Source organism: Haliotis rufescens, unplaced genomic scaffold (genome assembly GCF_023055435.1).
Source record: "Haliotis rufescens isolate VD_foot unplaced genomic scaffold, xgHalRufe1.0.p SCAF_10, whole genome shotgun sequence".
In the NCBI taxonomy this organism is placed as follows: domain Eukaryota; kingdom Metazoa; phylum Mollusca; class Gastropoda; order Lepetellida; family Haliotidae; genus Haliotis; species Haliotis rufescens.
The window spans coordinates 22,415,142-22,441,243 of record NW_025963780.1 but is presented as its reverse complement, the minus strand read 5'-3'; the positions used below and the strand labels follow the sequence as shown (position 1 = coordinate 22,441,243).

The window sequence follows — 26,102 nt, the reverse complement described above, 5'->3', positions numbered from 1 at the left end:
GATCCCTGAACGTCGGCGCTAACAACAGCCATGGGGTACTGGATATTGGATACTGGATACTGGGTACTGGGTACTGGGTACTGGATACTGGATACTGGATACTGGTCCGGTATCGTCACCTGATGGCAGCATTTCGTTAGGATTCCTCTTGAAACTAAACTTGGTTCTGTGGTTATGCTGCGCCTACGCTACACTGAGCGTCTGCGCAGCATACCCAGGGAACCAGGCTTCTTGAAACTGAAACTGATTGCATTACATCTAATTGAAATCATTGTTTTACTCCGATACAATACTTTTGACATCTCCATTGGATATTGGAGGTCGCGTAAGTTATCTTTGACCGCCTAATCAAAATGAACGTTCTATGGATTCTTGAGCCAATCAGAGGTCAGCCTTCTTAATCGGCAGGGCCTCATTTCTTGCCATTTCATTTCGGAAATTTTGATCTTCGCGAAGGAAAACCAACACAGAACTCAACTATACCTTGGATGTAGAAGCCATGGCGCTCAGAAACGACAGGCTGTACAAAATAACCACAACAATATAATACCGCAATTATAAATGAAGGAAAATAATTAAGGAAATAAATGCATCGTCAATTTGTTCAAAGTGTATTTTTATCTTTGTATTTGACGTGAACTGTTTTGTACACATGGTTAATTTCAACAAATTCGATTCACCTTCATTCTTAGCCGATTTTGAGGTCCTCTCTGAGACCGAGTGGTTTTAGCCTATGGGTACGGACAAAATGTCCTAACGGGACTGTTTTGAATTTTGCACTGAGCTCAAAACATTTGTCAACATCGTTATTATTCCGGTTCCTAGGTGCGGTTGGATATTGGTGCGCCGCATCACTCTTTTCATGTTGGTGAAACGACTGATATCATGCAAGCTGGCTTGTATGGTTTATTGCAGAATTAGGATTCAAGAGTTCGCTCCCTTGCATCGCAAAGACATATAGGCCTCCGTCTGGTGGTAGAGCAATGGTTCATCATTAACGGTTCTTTGTTTATATCCACATTTGGTGTTCAAACTGTCTTGGGCTGCATGCTTTTTTTATAATAACGATTGGTTTTGTGATGGGTGGTGTCCATGGTAACGCAATCACGTTTCAGCGAGTCGTTACAGATATATAGGGTCTTTCCGCAGTAGTCTTTTTTTTATGGTGTAGCCCAATACTAACCCTACCTGACATCTTATTGTGATGTACCGAAATGATTGATCGGAATTTGATCATTGTTGTCGGACGATGCAGAATAATTGAGGTCGTTTTGTTGATCTGCCTGTAATTTACTGGAGATAGAGCGGGTTTTATACCACGACTTTCCGGTATGATCATAGTTATACATGAGTTGTGAGTGAGTTAGGTTTAACGTCGTTTTGAAAGTAGTTAACTTTTTACGGCGTGTAAGCTAAGTACGGGGCAAGGGGCGATGTAAGCCTATGGGTCAGGCTTTCGCTCGTCACGCCGAAGGTCCGGGTTTGATTTCCAATTGCAAATTCTGTGTCTCCACTGTCTGATGTACGCGTCCGGTTTCTGTTTGTGTGTTTGCACTGTCTGATGTGTGTCCGCACTGTCTGATGTGTGTCTCCACTGTCTGATATATCTGTCTGCACTGTCTGATGTGTCTGCACTGACTGATGTGTGCCTTCACTGACCGACGTGTGTCTGCACTGTCTGATGTGTCTGCACTGACTGATGTGCGTCTGCACTGTCTGATCTGACTGATGTGTCTGCACTGTCTGATTTGCGTCTGCACTGTCTGATCTGAATGATGTGTCTGCACTGTCTGATTTGACTGATGTGTCTGCACTGACTGATGTGTCTGCATTGTCTGATTTGACTGATGTGTCTGCACTGACTGATGTGTCTGCACTGTCTGATCTGACTGATGTGTCTGCACTGTCTGATGTGTCTGCACTGTCTGATCTGACAGATGTGTCTGCACAGTCTGATCTGACTGATGTGTTTGCACTGTCTGATCTGACTGATTCGTCTGCACTGTCTGATGTGTCTGCACTGACTGATGTGTCTGCACTGTCTGATGTGTCTGCACTGACTGATATGTCTGCACTGTCTGATCTGACTGATTTGTCTGCACTGTCTGATTTGTGTCTGCACTGTCTGATGTGTCTGCACTGTTTGATGTGTGTCTGCACTGTCTGATGTGTGTCTGTCTGCATTGTCTGGTGTATCTGCACTGACTGATGTGTGTCTGCACTGTCTGATGTGTATCTGCACTGTCTGATGTGTGTCTTCACTGTCTGATGTCTGTCTGCATTGTCTGGTGTGTGTCTGTCTGCATTGTCTGGTGTATCTGCACTGTCTGATGTGTGTCTGCACTGTTTGATGTGTGTCTGCACTGTCTGATGTGTGTCTGTCTGCATTGTTTGGTGTATCTGCACTGACTGATGTGTGTCTGCACTGACTGATGTGTGTCTGCACTGTCTGATGTGTGTCTGCACTGTCTGATGTGTATCTGCACTGTCTGATGTGTGTCTGCACTGTCTGATATTTGTCTGCACTGTCTGATGTGTCTGCACTGTTTGATGTGTGTCTGCACTGTCTGATGTGTGTCTGTCTGCATTGTCTGGTGTATCTGCACTGTCTGATGTGTGTCTGCACTGTCTGATGTGTATCTGCACTGTCTGATGTGTGTCTGTCTGCACTGTCTGGTGTATCTGCACTGACTGATGTGTGTCTGCACTGTCTGGTGTGTCTGATGTGTGTGATGTGTGTCTGCACTGTCTGATGTGTGTCTGCACTGTCTGATGTGTGTCTGTCTGCATCGTCTGGTGTATCTGCACTGACTGATGTGTATCTGCACTGTCTGATGTGTATCTGCACTGTCTGATGTGTGTCTGTCTGCACTGTCTGGTGTATCTGCACTGACTGATGTGTGTCTGCACTGTCTGGTGTGTCTGATGTGTGTCTGCACTGTCTGATGTGTCTGATGTGTGTCTGCACTGTCTGATGTGTATCTGCACTGTCTGATGTGTGTCTGCACTGTCTATATCCGTGTACACCATCATGCCGTTCAAGTGAGTGCATCATACACAGTCAATCTGATTGACAACAGACCACACAACTCTCAGATAATATTGTATATAGTTTACTCCAAAATAACACTTTATAAACAATACATGGTATATAGATCAGGTTTATATACATTGATGTTGATACAAGCATTGTCAAACATCTACCTAGGAACCGCGAGACACATCTACACACTTGCACAGCTGTTGCAATGATCAGTTGATCGTCGATATCTCATCATGTTGGTCAAATTAGGAAATTCTATTCATTTACTTTCTGAACAGGCATAGGCAATCAGCGTGAGCAGCTAAATCACCTACCCTATCTAAAAATAGCTAGCAAATTCAATACAAAATATATGGGAATAATACTAAAATATAAATCAACGTCATCAATGAAAAATGATATTCCATTAGACGATGAGATTCGCCTTCCGTAGCACAATTAAAATAATATCGAAGCTAAAAAGATCCGGAAAAAGATTTATTTCTTTGATATGACCTGAGCGTTCTCGGTCGGGCATTATGAACGTACTGACCCGTCGGGGGTCAAAGGTTACTGCTGACTTCATATATGATTTAACATGCGATACAGCAAAGCTGCAAACTTAATTCGATTAAAGCAGACGGGCCTATCTTGATAAAACATGATGATAGATGCTTTTAAATACGAATGTGACGAGCCTCTTTAAAAAACCTCATAACTTTCGATCGGTCGATAGAATGGCCTCATAAAATTTACCGTTTCCCAGACAGACATACCAAGGAGGTCGTCCGCTGGAGCAGGTTAAAAAATACCAGAATAGATTTTCCAACAAACGACCTTTTCTTCCGTTTCGTTAATATGATATTGACGGAAAGAATGGTAAATTTCGATTTTCCCTGCATAGCAGTATAATATGAAAATAAACACTGTACCCTAGCGCCAAATATGGTATTATAATAGTTTTAGAACTAGGGCGCTGTTTATCTTTAACTAGATTATATCAATTTTCATCGTAAGTTAATGATTTACTGTTATATTAAGAAATTCCCGTTGGTAGGAATGTTGCTTCCTGCGAATACTGGCGTTTTGTGACTGGATGAAGCTGGTCCCTGCGGGGGTTACCCGATTCTTTCATATTACTTCTGTCAATCTGTCATGTCATGATTAACCTTATTAGTGACGTGACAGATTAACAATTTGTATGAAAGAATCGGGTGTTCTTTAACTTCTTTCGAGTAGTATATAATGTGCGTACTTGGCTGTAGGTGTAAGGTGTTTATTAAACTATTACCTGAAAATGGTCTGGAACACTTTGTTGTTGTATGAGTGAGTTGGGTTAAGCGCCGCTTTGTATTTAAAAGTATTTCAGTTACATCAACGCCTGATCAGAGAGCGGAAGGTCGGTGGTTCAAATTGCCCGCGTATTACAAAAAGACGTTAAAAGATGGTGCTAAGGGCGCTCGGCATTCATGGAGTAAAACAAGGACAGGCATGAGTGAGTGAGTGAGTTGGGTTTAACGCCGCTTTTAACAGTACTCCAGTAATATCACGGCGTGACAGCTTAATGTGGGAGGAAAGCCCGAAGTAATGCAGGTCTCAGACGTTTACCACTTCGGTGAAACCCACAAGCACGGGTATGGTGCTGACAAACCTAGAACCATAATTGGGGCGAACCGGGATTCGAACGCCACAATCGCGGCGCCTTAGACGACTGGGCCCCCCGATGCAGTCTTAGACGTCTACCACATTGGTGAAACCCACGAGCACAGGTATAGCTAGCGCTCACAACCAAAAGATCATGAACAGGGCGAATCTTGAATTCGAACCCCCGATGATAGGTTTCTGGCACGCCAAAGGGACACAACTCGGCACAGCGAATTGCGACGCCTAAGACCACTGTTCTTCCCGTGCACCCCCTCCCCCCTCCCCCGATTTTATCGAATTCAAAGGGGACTGAAAATAAAATCTACAAGTGCCCCGCCCGCACCCTACCCCAAACAAACATAATATAATTAGGCACATCGCATTATGAAATATTCATTTCATGTCTGTTTCGGAAATACATGTTTAAATATTGTTAAAAAAACCAAATTGGTCTGAGTCCGAGCTACTAAATGTCTGATGGTGACAATAAAGATATCATTTGAATAAAAAAATAAATCCAGGTTATTGACGATCGCGACTGCAAATGTGAACAAACATAATCAAACTGAAATTATTAAGCAACTGAATGTGAACTTCTGGTTGTGGCTCAACACGAACTGGACCTTTCATTTATCAATGTGCCCCACAGACATTAGTTTTGGCACATTATCAAGATATTGATAAGACTTACATTCCAAGGAAACGTCATAAAACAACCTCAATCATAATTGTCTTGGCTATTACCATTGCAAATGTCCATCACAACTCTACCAACTGGAAGATGTTGTTCAAAGCTGTCCAGTATTTTACATTCTCTTTGTTATCCGCATCCACGTCAAACTCTCAATTTTCAATCGTTGATCGTCAGAAGTCATAATTGTTTTAGTTCAGAAACTCACTTACGGAACACTACTTTTTGTATGTTGGTGATTGATTTAAACGGACATCATTTAATTTCAGACAACCTCGCATTTATGAAGATGAGACAAGGAATAGCTTTACAACATCTCAACATCGTAATGATTGATGTATCTGAACACGTTTGAACTGGCAGACAAATAACACATATAACTTTTGACTGAATGCCATTTAGAGTGAGTGAGTGAGTTTGGTTTAACGCCGCTTTTAACAGTATTCCAGTTATATCGCGGCGTGTCAGCTTAATGTGGGAGGAAAGCCCGAGGTGATGCAGGTCTCAGACGTTTACCACTTCGGTGAAACCCACAAGCACGGGTATGGTGCTGACAAACCTAGAAACATAATGGGGCGAACCGGGATTCGAACCCACAATCATAGGTTTCTGGCGTGCCCAAGGGACGCAACTCTGCACAACGATTCTCTCAGACAGAACAGTTTGTCTTCAGGCGGTGCTCCCCTGGAAGGTGGTACCAAACTATTTACGGACGCAACTCTGCACAGCGAATCGCGGCGCCTTAGACGACTGGGCCACCCGTGCCCCCCGAGTAGCATTTAGAGTGGACCAGACATTCTAGTGATTGACATAAGCATCGATCTACCGAATTCGGAGATGATGACAAGTTTCAGCCACGTCAGTCGTCACTTACGACAAACAAGGGTTGATGAAGTCAACTTTAACCCGGATCTTCAAGTGGCTCTGTGGGCGCATTGATGGCTCTGCGATTCGGTATACAGAGTTACGTCCCTTAGCCGTACCGGGATCTGATGATTGTGTAAGACTTGTTTCATTTTGATGTCAACCGATTGCGCTGAAACGACGTGATACAACCGAGATAGTATTCATAGCGTAACTGATTTAGTCACTGACGTATGTCGACACTCTGTATATGGTTGTTACAATGACAGTTCGCGTGGTTCTGGTATAGGTGAAAATGTTGTCGTTCGTACATGCATATGGTTCATATTTACAATGATAACAATATGACTAGATACAAATAATAATGAAAATACTGGTGTCGGGAACATTCAAGTGTTGCACCATCGAGCATATATTCTGGCAAGAGTTTTGGTCCGATTAGGTTAGGAACGCACCTTTTAAATACTGGGGGAGGTGTGTGTGTGTGTGTGTGTGTGTGTGTGTGTGTGTGTGTGTGAGTGTGAGAGTGTGTGTGTGCGCGTGTGTGTGTGTGTGTGTGGTGTGTGTGTGTGTGCGTGTGTGTGTGTGAGAGTGTGTGTGTGCGTGTGTGTGTGTGAGAGTGTGCGTGTGTGTGGTGTGTGTGTGTGTGTGTGTGTGTGAGAGAGATAGAGTGTGTGTGTGTGTGTGTGTGTGTGTGTGTTTGGAAAACAGGCTATATGTTTCATCGCTGCTACAAAACACACATTTTTTTCTGTGTATGGAGTCAAACAATTTCTCTTTTTTTCACAAAACATTATGTTTCAATACATCCAGCAGCTTCCTTTAAACTTTATCGTCTGAAAAAAATAGAAAAACAATCCCGCCCCCAAAGAATATGAAATGGTGGGTCTATTAACCTCATAAACGCACATCTACATCCCATATAAATCGTTCGGATTAACATTTTTCGGGATCAAACAACTCATTGTTATGGAGCATTGTCTTAAGTGCGTAAATGTTCATAACAGTGGAATACAGGGGGTCTGGATTAAAGAGGTTTCACTTTCTTCAGTTCTGATCAACAAACCTAGGGCAATAGGATTTCTCAAATTCAGTGGCAGCACTGTGTTCCGAGAGATGTCTCCAAACGGATCTATATAACTTTCAACTTAAAATTAAACCTGGCTTTATTTGAAAATCAACACTAATACCTAAACCGTTTCTACCTGGGTTTGTAATTCCTCTTCCGGTGTGACTTCTGCGCAATTGTATGCGCATCAGTCAAGCTCAGGCTGACGGGGAGACCCTTCGTGTTTTGTATTTTAACGCTTTATATTCTCAAAAAGCTACACCCAAATGACTTATAATGTCACCTCGTTTATATGGCGTAATTTTTAATCAGTGCACATTAAGCGATGGCGCCAAACATGTTGGTCTTGGTATCATGGCAGTGTCGGCTGAGAATACTGCAAGAAATGAACCTTGTACCGATAGCAGCCAAACTTGATTAAACTGGTTCGAGAAATGAAATAATAAACCAATTTCTGCAGCAATTTCAAGAACCCTTGGGAGACAAATTCTGTTGTGAATGAATAACGCTTACCCTTTGCATGACTTATGCGTTGAGACGTCTTGTGATTCTGTTTAAAGCTTGAAATGTCATTTTCAGGTTCTTGCTGGAAAGTCTAGTGAAATATGACTGTTGATTTCGAATACATTTAAGCACTTTGACTACTTGTAATTTATATGTTCATAAACTTTAATTGAAATGTACTTCTTCTCCTGGTGAGTGGAAAATTATAATTCGTAGGTTGTGGGTTTTTCTGGTAAATCAACAGAGCAGACAGTAAATTGTTTTCAGACAAAGGGGAGCACCTTCTTGCTCCGTCTTGTGTTCACCAACACGTTACACAAAAATCTCGTTGTTCAGTGTCTCTGTGATATGTTCTGACAGCTCAACAATAGAATTGCAATCTGGGTAAAAGTCCGATACATGGTACAAGACGTGTAAGGTCTGGGCAAAAACCAGTGCAATACGTAATACGTGAAATTGTATCCGGAAGCTTCGCTAGACCCCGTGCAGCGCGTAATACGAGAAATTGTATCCGGAAGCTTCGCTAGACCCCGTGCAGCACGTGATGCAAGACATTATCCGGAAGCTTCGCTAGACCCCGTGCAGCACGTGATGCAAGACATTATCCGGAACCTTCGCTAGATCCCGTGCAGCACGTGATGCAAGACATTATCCGGAACCTTCGCTAGACCCCGTGCAGCACGTGATGCAAGACATTATCCGGAAGCTTCGCTAGACCCCGTGCAGCACGTGTTGCAAGACATGTATCCAGGAGGTTCGCTGGACCCCGTGCAGCACGTGATGCAAGACATTATCCGGAAGCTTGGCTAAAACCCGTGCAGCACGTGATACAAGAAATAAATCCGGAAGCTTCGCTAGACCCCGTGCAGCACTTGATACAAGACATGAATCCGAAAGCTTGGCTTTTAAAAGCTTTTACGCCGCTTTTAGTAATATTCCAGCAATATCACGGAGGGGGACACCAGAAATGGGCTTCACGCATTGTACCCATGTCGGGAGTCGAACGCGGGTCTTCGGCGTGATGAGCGAACGCTTTAACCACCAGGCTACACGACCGCCATCATTGGAACGATTGGTACATTCTGACCTTAACTTTAGTAGATGACAGACATATTGTGTTGGATAGGAAATCGAAAAAATAACACCAAACCAAACCTACCTTTTTTCTTCATAAAAATCCACAAGACACAAGCATTTTTATGTGGCTTTATACTAAAAAAACATTGCATGTTTTGCAGAAACTTACGTATAATATATCGTATGCACGTATAATATATCGAACAACGACAATTACAATCAACCACCAGTGTCAAATATTCTGCAAGGCGGTATTATGATCTATTTGAGATTCCGTATGAATAATACCCTATCGTACATAATACTTTTTACAGGGTATCGCCTCGCCAGAGTTTGATACTCGTTTGAGATAGTAGCACCACACATACTAAAAATGAAAAACACTGAAAACTGTTAACCATGCCCTGCAGGAATCGTGTAGCTCAAAGGACAAATAATGTGGACACATGCTATAGTATTTTTTCAGAAACGGCGTGTCTCCCATCTGCGGTATTGCTTCTATTCACGATAGTGTTAACAAACCGTTTTTATAATATTTCCGGCCTAGACTTCATAGTATTGTTTGTTCAGGCTGAGTCCGCAATTTTGAGACTGACACATAAATGCATTTGGACCAAAGCGAACGGTTTAAAATCCCCGTAGACCGGGGTCTGTTCAGTATCATAATTACTGAACATTTACATTGTGGCTATCCTTCGAGTTCACTTGTGTGTTTTAAAGTTATGTTCATAAAATTGAGGATTCATACACTTATTTTCGCAGTGAAGTTTGTTAATTGTAAATACTTAGGGAGAGTAGACACTGTAGTAAGTGTAAATGAATAGCGGCAGCGAGTGGGTTAAATTTAGAGTTACTACCCGTGGTTGTTTACAAACATGACAGGCTTCATCGTTCGAGAAGTTTCGGGCTGTTCAAGCCAGTTGCACGAGGGCGATTTCAGGCCTTTTTTGGCCTGACGTGCGTGTAATCTACTTACCAAGTGCGGAAGGGATACGTATAAACACCGATTTCTGGGTTAATCTCTGCATTTCAATGTGGATATCACATCGAAACATGTTCTAAAGCAAAACTCCAATGTAATTCTAATAAAGTGAAACCTCGTTAATCCGTACGTAAACCGTTCCAAGGAAATTGTCCGGATTACGTTAATTCCTGTTTAAGTAGTCATGGGTATGGAGTGAGTTCCTTTGTGTGTATAAATGCATCCTAAACAGATCGTCCGGTAGGTTGATTTTTCTCATTAACGGTGTCCGCACTAACAATGTGTCACAGTATCGTATACGTGGACTTTATCGGGTACTTAGAGTTGACTAGTTATTCAGATGAGGCACACGGTGCAATGCGTAGCATGCAACATTCCATCTCACACAACCTCACATTATGCCATTATTGTATATATGCAAACAGACCACCATCTTGTCTTCACAACGTTAAACAGAACCTGGGCTTGGCAGATCCTTTCGGTCCTGTCCGTCGTCATAATTGTAATCCACACGAATCTCACAAGCGGTCTCACAAATCGTCACTCCATCCATTTAGGGCAGAAAAACGAATATTAAACTCCATCCCTGAATCGCGATTCTTATCATAAGGCCCTGACGTCGGTTTAAATCCTACGACTTCTTCGTCGAAAAGATTGTCATATGTAGGATCAATATCATCCACATTCGTTTCTTTAACGTTATTGGCAGGTTTCTTAGGTTTCCGCACAATTGCATAATCATCGTCATTAATGGTATAATGTTCCACGCCATTGGGAACAGACAGAGTCCCGTTCTGTAAAACTAGTGGTTGTTCCTCCGGTGCGCTTCCGCTCCCCTTCTTCGCCTTCTCGTTGGAGGCTCTGTTCGAGCGGATGGGTACGTCGTCGCTTGTAAGACTTGTGTAAGAGGCGTATTGGTTGTACCCGTCGTTGAACTCGTCATCTTTGGAATCCCTGAAGCTGGAGAAACGTCCGGTGAGGTGACTGGCCCGCTTCTGGCCGTCCGTGGGGGACAGGTTGTGGACGGTTGCGACGGTGTGTTTGCCCTCGTCAGTTTGAGATCCAGGAGTGTGGATTTCCGTCACCTCCGAGGGGTTCGAGTTCTCGGCGATACTGTTATGTCGAACACCTTCAATTTGTGTCGTGTCATCATTTTTCCACAAGGCTATCTTTTCGCTCGACTCAACCTTGTATTGACCTTTCTGGGCTATTCCACGATAACTGCAAGAAAATATGAACATTGTGAATACATACGTTTCGTAAAGTAGGTTATGCAATAAAGAGTGATCTCCCTTGAGTAACGGGAGAAATGTGTTAATTTCCGCTTTTTTCGTGTTTTGTGGACAAATGGGTCTTAAAATTTCTTGGACATTTCTCACATGTCAAAAGGATTGCCCCCTAATATCTTTATCATTTTAATGTTTATCATGCCCCATATTATTCTATCATTCCACTAGGGTATCGCAACTTGCTGTGTAGAGTTGCGTCCCTTCGCTGCCCTCACGATTATAACCCTTCCTATGTCTGCCCCCTAGCAAAAATTTGCTTGGTTGAAGCCCGTGTATCGCCGTACTTTCCGGCCATCTTTTTCTTGTTTACCTCGGCGAAGCTTAGGTTTGAGATTTGATGTTTTTTTTATATAAAATAAATACGAGATAAGGCGACCACAGATGAACACGACTGTTTAGCCTATGGTTTGTTTAGCAGGTGCCAATAGGTTGAAATATGTAACATTCATATGTCATGTGACATCGAGCTGTGATTCGAACCGAGTGCGAAATAATGAATAAGGACCAAGATGGCGGGTGTCACTTGTCTATATGTTTATGGGGGTGTGATTTTTTTCTATACGAATATATTATACTATACACGCGATCATCGAGTTCCTGTATCTCAGACGTTTCAAGTTTCTGTGAAAAGTTGCGTCCCTTGGTCATGCCAATATCCTATGATCGTCGTTCGCAGAATCCCACTTCGCTCCGATAATGTTTCGATAAATTTGTCGTGGGTTTTACCGTTTTGAACGTATAATACCTGCATCACTTCGGGGTTTCCACCCACATGAAACCGACATGCCGTGATTTAACAGTTCAAAGCGGCGTAAAACTCACTCACTCGATTAGCCAATCTATTATCCCCATTATATTATGATTACTATACACCATAATAGAATGGAGATTGAAAATAGTTCAACTAAACTCGCACACTTATTCAATCTGAAACCAAGCCAAGTCACAATCGTTCAAATCCGCAGAAAAAAAAGGTAATAAAACATGACCAAAAAAGAAGCTCCGATTGCCCGCCTCACTCTCAGCACTTCCATGGCCATTCAGAGTCTGGTAATGACCACCTCGGTATGTTTCTCCGACTCGACGCGACCTTAATTATCCGAGTCCCATGTGGTTAGTTATTCCGGAGTGCGCTCGCCTACATCTAAAGTACGTCTCCATCCCAAGCCCTGCCACCTACCTCATCACCACCAGCTCCCTACAGAGCGCCCCCTATTGTACATTACCTTGCCCCCGAGTCCCTGGACACCGAGGGTCCAGACGCTGCCACACCTGCCTCCCCGACTCAACCCTACACCACAAGTGACCAATGAGCCTTGTAGCAAGAATAATGACGTCTTCTCAGACTATTTGAGCTGTGATTTAAACATATATCTTAGCCTTATCCACCATCAGGGCATATGCATTAGGCTACGGGCCTTTGGGGATGTATGTTCATAAACTTTGTCAATAAGACGGTCTTGACTTGACTGGTTATTGGGCAAGGAGACGCAAACTCTGAACGGTGAGACGGTAAGTCTCAAGAGACGGCGGTTCCTGCAACGCAGACATCTATAAGGCAGTTCTAATGATAAGCTTCGGGCTTGAGGATGGTAAATACACAGACGGATCATGAGATGCTATACTATTTTGATAATATGTAGCAATTCATTCAGTCATCTATTAGAGAAATGGATCGCTTTGGTCATGTATCTGAAAGGAAGGGATTGACATTCTTTGGGGATGCGATGTCAGCGACGTTCGCAATATCGTTCCACCAAGACAGAACTCTCATCTGTACATGGACGGTGATTTCAGGCGGTAGGTCAGTCGATGCTTGTGATACTGAGACTCCATTCAAACGTATATTTATTGTGGTAGGAAAGGCAACTTGTTCCTGTGATGACATATCGAAGGATTATTTATGAATCTCAGACCGCGGACATGCTCCACTGTCAGAGCGTTCAGGACCCGTGAAGATCCGGGGTAGAATAGGCCTTCAGCAACCCATGCTTGCCGTAAAAGGAGACTATGCTTGTCCTAAGAGGCGACTTACGGGATCGGGTGGTCAGGCTCGCTGACTTGGTTGATGTATGTCATTGATCCCAATTGCGTGGATTGATGGTCATGATGTAAGTCACTGGATTGTCTGGTCCAGATTCGATTATAACAGACCGACTCCATATGCTGGAATATTGCTGAGTGCGGCGTTAAACAACAAACCACCAAACAAACAAACAGAGCGTTCAGAGCATTGTCAGTGGGATAGTGTTGGTTGCATGGTGATGAAAAGCAAAACATAATACTTGTGTTTTAATGAAATACAGACGCATCGACTCGTACCCCCGCTATCCAGGCCTGATAGTCTGATTCCCCCGTCCCTCCCCACCACTGAAGTGTTGAAAGTTCATTTTATTATTAAAAACTCGACCCCTAACAATGCGGAGAGAGTTGCGCGAGTCTTTGAATTACTTATAGTGTACCTATGGACACATATACACATTCTATTTATATACAGAGAAATTTAAGCGTCCCGCTGGTGTTAGAACGGTGGATAGAAGGCCTGATCAGAGAGAGGAAGATCTGTGGTTCGAATTGCCCGCGTCAAACAAAAAGACGTTAAAAGATGGTACTTAGGGCGCTCGGCTTTAACGGAGTAAAGCAGGGACAGGCATGAGTGAGTGAGTAAGGTTGGGTTTAACGCCGCTTTTAACAGTACTCCAGTTATATCACGGTGTGTCAGCTTAATGTCGGAGGAAAGCCCGAAGTGATGCAGGTCTCAGACGTTTACCACTTCGGTGAAACCCACGAGCACGGGTATGGTGCTGACAAACCTAGATACATAATCGGGGCGAACCGGGATTCGAACCCCACAATCAAGGGTTAGACGACTGAGCCACCCGCCCTCTCCCCCCCCCCCCCCCCCCCTTTCCGACTAGAAGAGACCACCACTGCAGACACGTGGCTATATAAGTACAATAATCTTGAACTCTCCTCAAAGTGAAACGCCGGTAACCCGGACAGCGTGAAATAGTCTGGATTAACACACACGGATTAATGAATAATGCATGGGTACCCGATAAAAAGGCTTAACTTCTAAGCGGTGTAGGATGAGAAACATTATCCCAGATAGTAGGATACACTCGCCTGACGATGAGCAACCCAACCCCCGCTATAAGGGATATCCACATATCTACACTTGCCAATAAGGAACATTTTAAGGGACTCACCTGATAATGACGAACACCAGAGCGATGAGCAGAGCGAGAATGACAATGCCGAAAAACACGTACAAGATCACAAGCTCTGAAAACAGAAAACAATGTATTAAGCATGGCATGAACTGTTGACGCCATCAGAAGGTCCCTTTAAGATGAGAGTGCCTGTCCTGAGTTTATCGCTGTTTTGAACAAAATTTCAGTTATACTAAGACATGTTGACAGGATCCAGGAAAGCAAAGTGCGTAACTGTGCACGACCTTTATGCCACAGATGCTCATCATCATATAGATTGTGATAGACGCCGATGATTATAGAAAAGAAGACCAGAGTTGTCTATCATTCTCAGGGGGCACGGGTGGCCCAGTTGTCTAAGGCGCCGCGATTCGCTGTGCAGAGTTGCGTCCTTGGGCACGCCAGAAACCTATGATTGTTGGTTCGAATCCCGGCCACATTAAGCTTACACGCCGCGATATAACTGGAATATTGTTAAAAGCGGCGTAAAACCCAACTCACTCACTCATTATCATTCTCAGGGGGTGAGCAGTCCCAATGCCTCATGCATTGATTCCAAATTTTGACGGTAGTCAAGTCATATTACATCAAAACATATGCATATAGAATTATAATTGCTTCGCAGAAAATATGTGGATGTTGGTCAAGCTTGAGGGGATTGAGCAAAATTCTCATAGTGAACACTGGTTGATAAAAAAAAATGTTGTGTGTGGGGCACCCTGCTGGACCCTCGTGCTCCGACGGGCCTGTGCTATACACTACATATCATCCTTACTCAGGGTGATGGATGAATGTGACATTTATAAACCAGTGAAGAATTGATGAGTCTTCATAATAGGCATGTTGGTGTATCTTCGAATTTTAAACTTAAGTGTTTGAATAGCTGTCAACTGTCGGTTGAAGATTGATCATGTAGACAGCCACTAAACACCTCTTACTCATTATTTGGCATTGAACATCCCAAACCGAAACTATTTCGCCAATAAAAAAACCCTGACTGGATGCTTCACCGTATAAGTTTCATATCAGTAGGTAGATGAGGCATCACACAGAACCGTTTCATCACTGACTGATTGTCACCAGCCATCGAATCCTATTTCAAATTACTTTTAAATATCTTTCATGCAGATAGCCATTGATTTATGGTTAGTCTCAGCATGCCCGTTTACATGTCACATAAACGCAACGCCGACTCTGATTATTGAATTGATTCGCCAATACGAATAACAGTAGGGCATCGTGGATATACAGGTGGGTTAGAAGCAAATCGATGAGCCAGTGCGTTGGTCTGTACTCCGCGAACATTAAAGTAGAGAAAAACAACCAAGATCAATTAGGATTTATGTGCCATCTTGGAGCACCAGTGACGCAAGCGTCTAAGGCGCGGCAATTTGCAGTGTTGTCTAAGAGTTGCCATCCTTTGACGTCCCAGAATCCTAAGAACGCGGGTTCGAATTATAGATTCGTCAATATCAGTTGCGGTTTGTCAGTACCATTCCTATGCTTGTGGTTTCATTAGAGAGGAACATTGTTCAGACTTGCATCATTGCTTTCTTCCCATATGAAGCAGACACACAGTGATATAACTGAAATACTGTTCAAAGCGGTGTTTAACCTGTTCACTCACTTATCTCGTGTGCTACATCTTCGGTGCGAACGTTCGGCTTTTGTTCTCTTATTTTGTAAATGTTTGTTTGTTTGTTGTTTAGCGCCGCACTCAGCAATATTCCAACTGTATGACGGCGGTCTGTAAATAATGGAGTCTTGACCAGACAATCCAGTGATAGACATCATGAGCATCGACCCTCGCAATTTAGACACGATGACATGCATCAACCAAGTCAGCGAGCCTTACCACCCGATCCCGTTACAAGCATAGTCGCCTTTTACGGCAAGCATGGGTTGCTGAAGACCTATTCTACCCCGGATCTTGACGGGTTGTATTTTGTAAATGGCGACATTTATCATTGCAATTTCGCAAACATCCAAAATCTAACCCGCATTCGTGATGTATCGTCAAATTGTCAACGATCACGACTTGGTCTGGGCTCCTGTCTACCTTATCGTGTAGACAGGCGGTGGCCAATTCCTCGTAGGCGGCGATTGGGCGGCACTAAACAGAACATTCATTGGTCCTCAGTATCGAATGAAACAAATCCCGGACTACATGAAGTTTATTTGACAACTAAATGAATATCAGAAGCGGAGTTTGTCACAATGTTTATTCCAAAAGAACTCCGGAGGTGATGATATGTATCAGCGTTCATTCGTTATTAAGGACGCGCCGCATGCGCAGCTATCACCGGATATGGTACAGGTTTGTATCTGTTGAAGAGTTTTGGGCCGCTGCCTGTTGGTCAAAAGCGCCAAGCTTGCTGCACCAACCAACAGAAACACCACTTTATAGACACCTCTGGCCGCTTTCTGTGTCGACCGCCTCCGTGGTCTAGTGGTAGAGCGGAGAGCGGAAAGTCCGGGGTTCGAACCCCGGCCGCGTCATACCAAAAGGCGTTGAAAGATGGTACTTGTTGCTACCCTGGCGCTCGGCATGAAGGGGCTAAAAAAAGGACTGGTCGGCTCAGTATATTGTGTCTGAGTGGGATATTCATGTTAAACTGCGGCATGGTATCTCAGTGGGCAAGCACTATAAATCGGCATCTGTCCGGACTAGTACAAGTAGCCACACACATACACACACACACACACACACTAACACACACACTAACACACACACTAACACTAACAGGCTGGAAGTGCAATTATCTTTGACGTTAAACTTTCTGTATCGCATGCAGTACAATAATATATACTGACTAGGTTTTGTCGCTATACCCGCAAGCACAATGAAGTGGAATCCGAATCGCGATTCTTCCCGAAATGGGTAATTCGTGACCACTCGTGTCATTCCGGGACGAGCGGATCTCCGAGTGTTGACGAATGAAGATTGATTCGAGTCGCAATACACCCCCGGGGGGGGGTTTCGAATCGCAGTTATTCGCGGATTTAAATGGGTAGTCGCGGATAAGTACCGGCATGTCTCATTTAGCGAATTGAGATGAGCTATTTTAACTTGTAAACACTACTGAAATGCCAACAAACTAAAAAGTCTCATTAACTGTGATACAAAAATACACAAGAAACACTTCGACTGAGTTCGGTGACCAAGAACTTGACACCTGCCAAGACAATACAAACATAATTACCGGCACTGCAAAACATGCCGAGGTATTCGGCAAAACAGACCGGATGTTCACTGTCAGTGTCCCCCGGGAAACAAATATCACTAAAGTTACACAAAGCTGCCCCGATTGTGCAGTACATGGTGATACCATTGGGGTATTATATTAGTAATCTACATACCTAGCGGTTGTCTTTGTTTAACATTCATTAAAAAAATAAAATGCATGCCGGCATGAAGAACATCATCAGATGCTGGTAGGAGTTGATTAGTTTGCTCCTCCTGAGGGCAGAGCATCTTGAGTGAGTGAGTGAGTGAGGGACTAAAACAAGGACTGGTCGGCTCAGTATACTGTCTGAGTGGGGTATTCATGTTATACTGCGGCATGGTATCTCAGTGGGCTAGCACTATAAATCGGCATAAGTCCGGACTAGTACAAGCAACCACACACGCACGCACGCACGCACGCACGCACGCACGCACGCACACACACACACGTGCATGCACGTCGCGATGTAAGTGCAATAATCTTGGACGTTAAACTTGCTGTATCGCATGCAGTACAATTATATATGCTGACTAGGTTTTGTCGCTATACCCGCAAGCGCAATGAAGTGGAATCTGAACCGCGATTCTTCCCGAAATGGGTCATTCGTGACCACTCGTGTCATTCCGGTACGAGCGGATCTCCGAGTGTTGACGAATGAAGATTGATCCGAGTGAGTGAGTGAGTGAGTGAGTGAGTGAGTGAGTGAGTGAGTGAGTGAGTGAGTGAGTGAGTGAGTGAAAGGACGTTATACCATAGTCAGTAATATTCCAGGTACATCACGCATACATTTTACGAAAGATATACTTGTTTGTTTGTTTGTTTGTTTGTTGTTTAGCGCAACACCCCAGTTCCAATATTCCAGTTATGTTACGACGGCTGGAAAAAAATGGAGGCAAACCAGTGGTTGACATCATGAGCAACGATCCACGCGGGAATACTCACCGTGAGTTCCAATTAGAAGCAGTTCTAGCCAAATAAGACAACGTTTGTTTACAGGTTGTAACGCCGCAGTCGAAAACGTTACAGCATGACAACATGGCCGCCTATAACAGTTGAGCCTGGACAAGGCAAACCAGTGATTGACATAATGAGCCGCGAGTACATTGAAACGTTATCAACTAAGTCACCGATCCTGACCACAGATCCACTAAGTCGCCTCTTACGAGAAGCGTCGTTTGCAGGGGAGTAATTCTAACCCCATGGGGGTGTTGCAATGTAAGCCCGTCTAGCCTCATCTCCTTTGAACATCTACACAAGGGGATGCTGATGCTAATATATTAGCTTTAAAACAGACTGGGTGTCCACTAAGCTGTGTTTCTTTCCTCTGAAGTCATCGTAATGAATTCAAGACACAGACAAGGGGGGATCATGAGGGCATAGATTTTTCAAATTGAACTTAGCAAACATCTATAAATTTTTGTTTATCTAGTACGTATCTCGATTTAATTATCTCGAATTTAATCCTCTTTTTCAAACAGGAAACTATTTGGAATCTAAAACACATTGCAGGAGCATATAATCACTGTCGGGAATTTAATTTATTGTCTCGGATATTAACCCTTTCTTGCAAATATCACATTTTCTGGAATAGAAACATATTTTCCGTAATATTTACTGAGGGGAAAAACCCAACAACTATGCCCCACAGTTGGTTTTATCATATGATTCATTTTCAATGGAAAATATCTTAAGTTGGCAATATTATATCCAAAACAAGAACTGTACTGGCAATTAGTCACCACTCAAAGAATACTTCCGGTTATATCTTTTAAAATATATTTTTATTTAAAACTCTTAAAACTGAATTTTCCCCGTTATATCCTATAAAATATATTTATATTTAAAACTTTTAAAAATTGAATTTTCCCCGCATAATATACAACTGATCATGGATATCTCATGTTTGAAAACAAATTAATTTTTTTTCATGTGGTTGCACATTCATTTCTCACCCCAGTCTTCGTTGAATTTATTGATATTTTATACAATATTACCAAGCCACAGATTACTTTTTTTTTTCAAACTGTAGACATCTTCCCGAGGCAAGGGAGTTAACTGTCCAGCCTCCACTTTTAAAGTCAGTTAACGTCCTTGCCTCGGAAAGATGACTGTAGCATGGCCAAGTGATGGTTAAACAGACAATCACATAAAAACAAACTCGGGGTTGTTGGCCCCTTAGTTCAAAATCACTGTCTCGTTTAAAAACAACAATATTCTTTTGGAAATATAACTATTTGAAATATGAGTCGAGAATATGAACCCACTGTTTAGAATATAACCCATTGCCTCGGATATATACGGAAGCCTTTTAGGGCCATTTGTGCTTTTGGTCTTGAAATTTCAAGTTTTTATATTGAAACTTCAAGATGATTATCTTGAAATTTCAACTTCTGTGTCTTGAAATTTCAACTTCTGTGTCTTGAAATTTCAACTTATTATCTCGACATTTCAACGTAGTATCTTGAAATTTCAACTTATGTTTCTTGAAATTTCAAGTTAACATCTTGAATACCGAAGCCTTTTACGGCAGCCTTTTATGTCCATTTGTTTTTTTCTTGTAATTTCAAGACGATTATCTTGAAATTTCAACATAACATCTTGCAGTTTCAAGAAAAAAACACCCCCCCCCCCCCCCCCCCCCCCCCCAAAAAAAAAAAACCCCAACAAAACAAACAAATGGCCCTAAAAGGTTTCCGTAGATATAAACCCTGGCTTGAATATTATCCCCTATGTCGCATATAAACTCACTGTCTGGAACACCAACAAGCGACTGTCATAAACTACCAATTGAAAATAACACAGTCTCGAATGCAAGCTAAATATCAACATGCACACTGTACCCTGCCCAAAGCATCCTTTAAACACTTTTGGTAGTTTGTTTGTTGTTTAACGCCGCACTCAGCAATATTCCAGCTATATGACGGCGGTCGAGTCAAGATCAAACAATCCCGTGATTGACATCAAGAGCATCGATCCACGCAATTGAGATACGATGACATGCATCAACCACTGGTGGTTGATTGTAATTGTCGTTGTTCGATATATTATACGTGCATACGTGCATACGTGCATACGATATATTATACGTACGTTTCTGCAAAACATGCAACGCTTTTTTAGTAAAAAGCCACATAAAAATGCTTGTGTCTTGTGGCTTTTTATGAAGAAAAAAGGTAGGTTTGGTTTGGTGTTATTTTTTCGATTTCCTATCCAACACAATATGTCTGTCATCTACTAAAGCTAAGGTCAGAATGTACCAGTGTTCGTTCCAATGAGGCCGGTCGGGTAGCCTAGTGGTTAAAGCGTTCGCCCATCACGCCGAAGGCCCGTGTTCGATTCCCGACATGGGTACAATGTGAGAAGCGCATTTCTGGTGTCCTCCGCCGTGATATTTAGCGACGTAAAACCATACTCACTCACTCAACCAAGAGAGCCTGACCATGCATAGTCGCCTTTTACGACAAGTATGGGTTGCTGAAGATCTATTCTACCCCTGATCTTCACTGAAATTAACACTGTTGATAGACACTGCCACCTACACGCATCGCACGGTTGTTAACAGTGGCTAGCTGAGGGTTTTTTTTCGTTTTGTTTTTGCAGTATTTGAGTCGTATCACGGCGTGTCAACTCGTGGGAGGAAAACTCGCAGAGCGTTTTAAACTGGTTTGACAAACAGTAGCTAACTGATAGCTCACTTGTGTGTGGACAGTCGACGAACAATAGTCTGACAATATGACAGGGATGCACTCAACCACTCATTTGCAGAGGCGATTCTAAACTCTCGAACAAAATTGCAACAAGGTTGGGTTTAACACCGCTTTTGACAGTATTCCAGTTATGGCACAGCGTGTCAGCTTGCTGTGGGACAGTGTGAGAAAAGCCTGAAGTGATGCAGTTCTCAGACGTTTACCACTTTGGTGAAACCCACGAGCCTAGAAACGGGGCGAACCGGGATTCGAACCCAGTCATAGATTTCTGACGTCGCCATGGAACACACTCCTGCACAGCGAATTGCGGCGCCTTTTATTTTACGACTGCTCGTGTCCCCCAACCCACCACCCCCACCCCTACTCCTACCCCCGCGAGTCAACGCTAAATGGAATGGGAGCCTGTAACAGGGCTATATCTGTCTGTCAACCACGGAAGAATTACCCCGACAACCGCAGAACGTCTGAACTCGTATGTCAATCCAGAAGGAAATATTCCAACTTCGTTGACCCGAGGGTATCCGTCTGATATAACAGCGCATGTTCACCACACACATTACCCACGCGAGATTACACGAGATTTGATAGGCGTCCAGTCAGGTGGCGCGTGGTAAAAACAATATTATACTAGTTTCCCACGAAGTCTCGTAATCCCTCGCTTATGACGTGAATTAGAGGCCATGTGTTCCGTTAATGAGATTAGAAGAGCACCTGCACACGTTAAATTGACGGTTAAAGCCCATGGGGGGATAACTCTAACTTATAGCTAACACATAACCTTGAAAGTTATTATCTTACTGCGAGATAGAGGCAGTTTTAAACTAAACATGATAAAGTAATTTGCTTTTCATAATCTTCAAGCTGTCCCCAAACGTTGTTCAATGACAAGGCCTGTTACTCGATTCTTAAAGAGATATGTTCGTTATTAGATTAGTTTCAACGTCAGTTACATCAGAGACCGAGTGGAGCTTACATAATGGATACAATCGTATAATGACAAGAAACGACGCCGTGCAGCTGAACATTAACGCCAATAAACCATTGATGGAGAATAAGCAGTATTATGTATATATAATATCGCCTATGCAATCATATATCATATGGTTATAAGATATCATACAAAACGTGAGGAAACGCCCATTTGTTGTCCCAAAAACATTTCTTTGGCTCCGTTCTTGAATAGAACCAAATTTGCGTGTTGGAAGCACTGATCCCTTCCTTAATATAAATCCCAGCGCCATTGGCTTCAACTCAAACAAGATGAACGGAAGCTTCAACCATCCAGACGCGATTATTTACAGATCTCCGTCATATAGCTGCAATATTTTTGAGTGGGCTTTAAACAACAAATAAACAAACAAACAAACAAACAAAATTGGAAAAAATTGGTACTACCCAGGTTCTCTTGTGAAACTATCAATGTAAGAGGTAGTTCGGCTAAAGCAAGGACGGCGTTTGGGGTAGTCTAGCGTCTTAAGTGTTGTCTCGTCATATAAATGTTGCCCGTGAAGATGCTTGCCGTAAAAAGCGACTATGCTTGTTGTAAGAGGCGACTAACGGGATCGGGTGGTCAGACTGACTGACTTGGTTGATGCATGTCATCGTATCCCATTTGCGTGGATGGATGCTCATGATGTCAATCACTGGATTGTCTGGTCCAGACTCAGTTATTACAGACCGCCGTCATATAGCTGGAATATTGCTGAGTGCGGCGTTAAACAACAAACAAACAAAACAAACAAATCATATCAATGGCGCAGATTTCCTTCCACATGCGTCGAACGTGAGGCCAATTTCTGGTGTTCCCCACCGTGATATGGTTTGAATATTACTAAAAGAGTCGTTGTAAAACACAACTAACTCACTCACTCCACTGCAAGGCGTTGATTTGTTTCCACGAACTAATTTAGCTTACGTGTCTAAATGTAAAGGTCAGTGCGTAGGTGAAAACAATCAGATTCCCTTCGGGTTTTCTGTTCCGCTACGTACCGTTAATGCAGACCTGAAGTCGTCCCTGTTTCCAAAATAGATCTAAAACCATGACATAAAGAATCCGAGGTATTTTTATTCATTCGTCACTGGTGTGTTCCGACTGTATGAACAACCTCTTGAAATAGTGACTCTATTTCAAAATTTGTTTCATAAAAAAATATTTGTTGCATTTTAGTATGAGACGGACTTTTCAGTCACTGTTTGATGACATTCAATATTTTTCTCCGAGAAGAAGCCGAACAGTTTTATTTGGCAACACATTTTTTTCAGAACATCTATCGAATAATTACATAAAACGGAAGGGAATATTATTTTCACGATTATTTTCTTAAAGATTAAATAACCATCGCTCATCCGCGGTATTTCATCTTGAAAAAAACAAACAAACCAAAAAGTATTCTGACTTTGTTGGTTTAACAGTATCTAGAACAGTCTCAAGACGTTTTTGTCACCGTCATTTCACGTTCGATTACTCAAGTTTGACAAATGGTCAAAGTGACTTTTCACTTAATATGATTAATCATTCCAGCTAAACCAAATTTAATGAGATTCTGTCAACGTCCGCCTAAGTGCTTCCCTATTTTCGCCAATACTCACGTGACCTTTGACACATTAAATCATTCACCGATAAAGCTTACTAAAAGAAAAGATAATGAAATTATATTATAGATTCTCCCAAACTTATTTTTCGAAACATTTTTATTTCAGTATCGCCGATTTGGCTGACGTTTGGTGATACAACATTTGACTTGTGCATTGGGAATTTAGTTTAAAATCATCAATATTTGTCAAATTAAGTAAAAAGAGTCAGCGTAAACCTCGGACATGTAAATATCATATGCCTTATTATATGCATTTTAGAACTGATGTATTGGACAATGGAATTGTGCTTTGCCGACAGATTAAATTTGGTTCAGATATATGTTTGGTTGAACTTCTTTTTTATGTTTACCGACGCACAACGATATCACATCAGCCCTATGTTACACGGTGACAAGCGGTATTACTGCCAAAGCTATGTTACACACAGCAACCACGGTATTAGCATCAACGCTATATGTTACACTGCCAGAACAGTAATACCATCAACACTGCAAACGGCATTACATCAACACTCCGTTACGCATAACATCAGTTTGAGGCGCCTCGATTCTGGCGTCGCTTATTCTCTTCAGGAACCTGGGTTCGAATCCCAGATTCGCATTGATTTTGTGACTAGGTTTGTCAGCACCATATCAATGCACCGAAGTTTTTGTTTCTTGTGTAACGCCGCACTCAGCAATATTCCAGCTACATGACGGGGTATGTAAATAATCGAGTCTGGACAGACAATCCAGTGATACATCCATCTTCCCGAGGCAAGAGAGTTAACTGACTATAAAAGTCCAGTTTCCACCCTGCCGAACTAGGCTGCTATTATGGAGTTACATATTGGCTGGACTAACGAGTCTATGCATGGTCCAATCAAAATCGCGCAACGAAATCGAAATCCGGTTCCTGAACTGTCGTGCAGATTTCGGTCGATTGCAGGATTTGCAAAGCATGTGCAACGCCAACTCGTTGTCAACAGATATTTTCCAAATATTTTTTCATGTTTTTAATCAAGGCGCTCACGTGATTTGATGCACTTCGCGATGTAAGACCCGTTTTATCACATTATTGATCTTGATTATCAATCAGATCCTCTTGACGCCATTTTGTTTGAGGCAAATGCAAGTGATACGAGAAGTGGAATCTGATTGGTCCATGGGAGAGGCTTAGAAGGGACATTACTCGTAATAGCCACTGGTCACTACGATCGAGCCCAGGAATTCCAGCCGAGTTCGGCAAGGGTGGAAACTGGACTTGAGACTTTGAGTCAGTTAATTCACTTGCCTCGGGAAGATGTTGACATCATGCTCATCGATCCAAGCAATTGACATCCAATCAACCAAGCCACCGAGCCTTACATCCAATCCATAAAAACGCCACTCACGACAAGCATAGGTAGTTAGGGGAAAATATTCTTATCCGGCATCTTCACGGGTTGTTCAAGTACAAGTGTACTTACAAAGCGGGCAAAACAGACCTAGTATACTAACTACGGCAACCATTTCTCTGTGTTGATCCCTATAAACGTTTTTGATATTGACTTGTCACAACGCAGTAGTGTTTTCTTAACAGATTCCCGAATCGGAACATCCCCATGGACACCATGGCTTGTCGTAAAAGGTGACTATGCTTGTCGTAAAAGGTGACTATGCTTGTCGTAAAAGGCGACTATGCTTGTCGTAAAAGGCGTCTAACGAGATCGGGTGGTCAGGCTCGCTGACTTGGTTGATGCATGTCATCGTATCCCAATTGCGTGGATCGATGCTCATGATGTCAATTACTGGATTGCCTGGTCCAGACTCGATTATTTACAGACCGCCATCATATAACTGGAATATTGCCGAGTGCGGCGTTAAACAACAAACAAACAAACAAACAAACCCTGTCATAATGTATTTCAATCGTGATCCAACAAAAGCTGTAACAACATCCCCTCCCTGAACATCTACCTTCAAATATGTGTACTTTTAAATTTGGTCACACAACTTTCATTCAGGTTCACATCATCGAGAGGACCCGGACTTTTGGCCGCCATTTCTAAGAGCAAAGGCGGGAAAAATAATCATTGTCCGGTCGATAAGTAAACATAATGTTGCACTTTCTTTCAGTAAATTGCGTTTATAACGAACTCGCTTATAACGAACTGACCGATAAAACTGTTGTTTTGGTCATGTCCATTTGCTGTATATATGTTGTTAATATGCGCATAACGAACGTCGGTTATAACGAAC

The 26,102-nt window shown here is 42.7% G+C and overlaps 1 protein-coding gene across 1 annotated transcript in view; it reads right to left on the bottom strand.

Moving 5' to 3' along the window:
- Nucleotides 1-8,949: 8,949 nt before the first annotated feature.
- LOC124130853 overlaps nucleotides 8,950-26,102 on the bottom strand; it is a 168,153-nt gene continuing 151,000 nt past the window's right edge. Inside the window, exons 8-9 of the mRNA XM_046493888.2 lie at nucleotides 14,352-14,427; nucleotides 8,950-11,074 (exon numbers count right to left, since the gene is read on the bottom strand). Coding sequence (XP_046349844.1) covers nucleotides 10,384-11,074; nucleotides 14,352-14,427 — 767 coding nt within the window. The 3' untranslated portion in view covers nucleotides 8,950-10,383. The remainder of the gene's footprint in view (nucleotides 11,075-14,351; nucleotides 14,428-26,102) is intronic.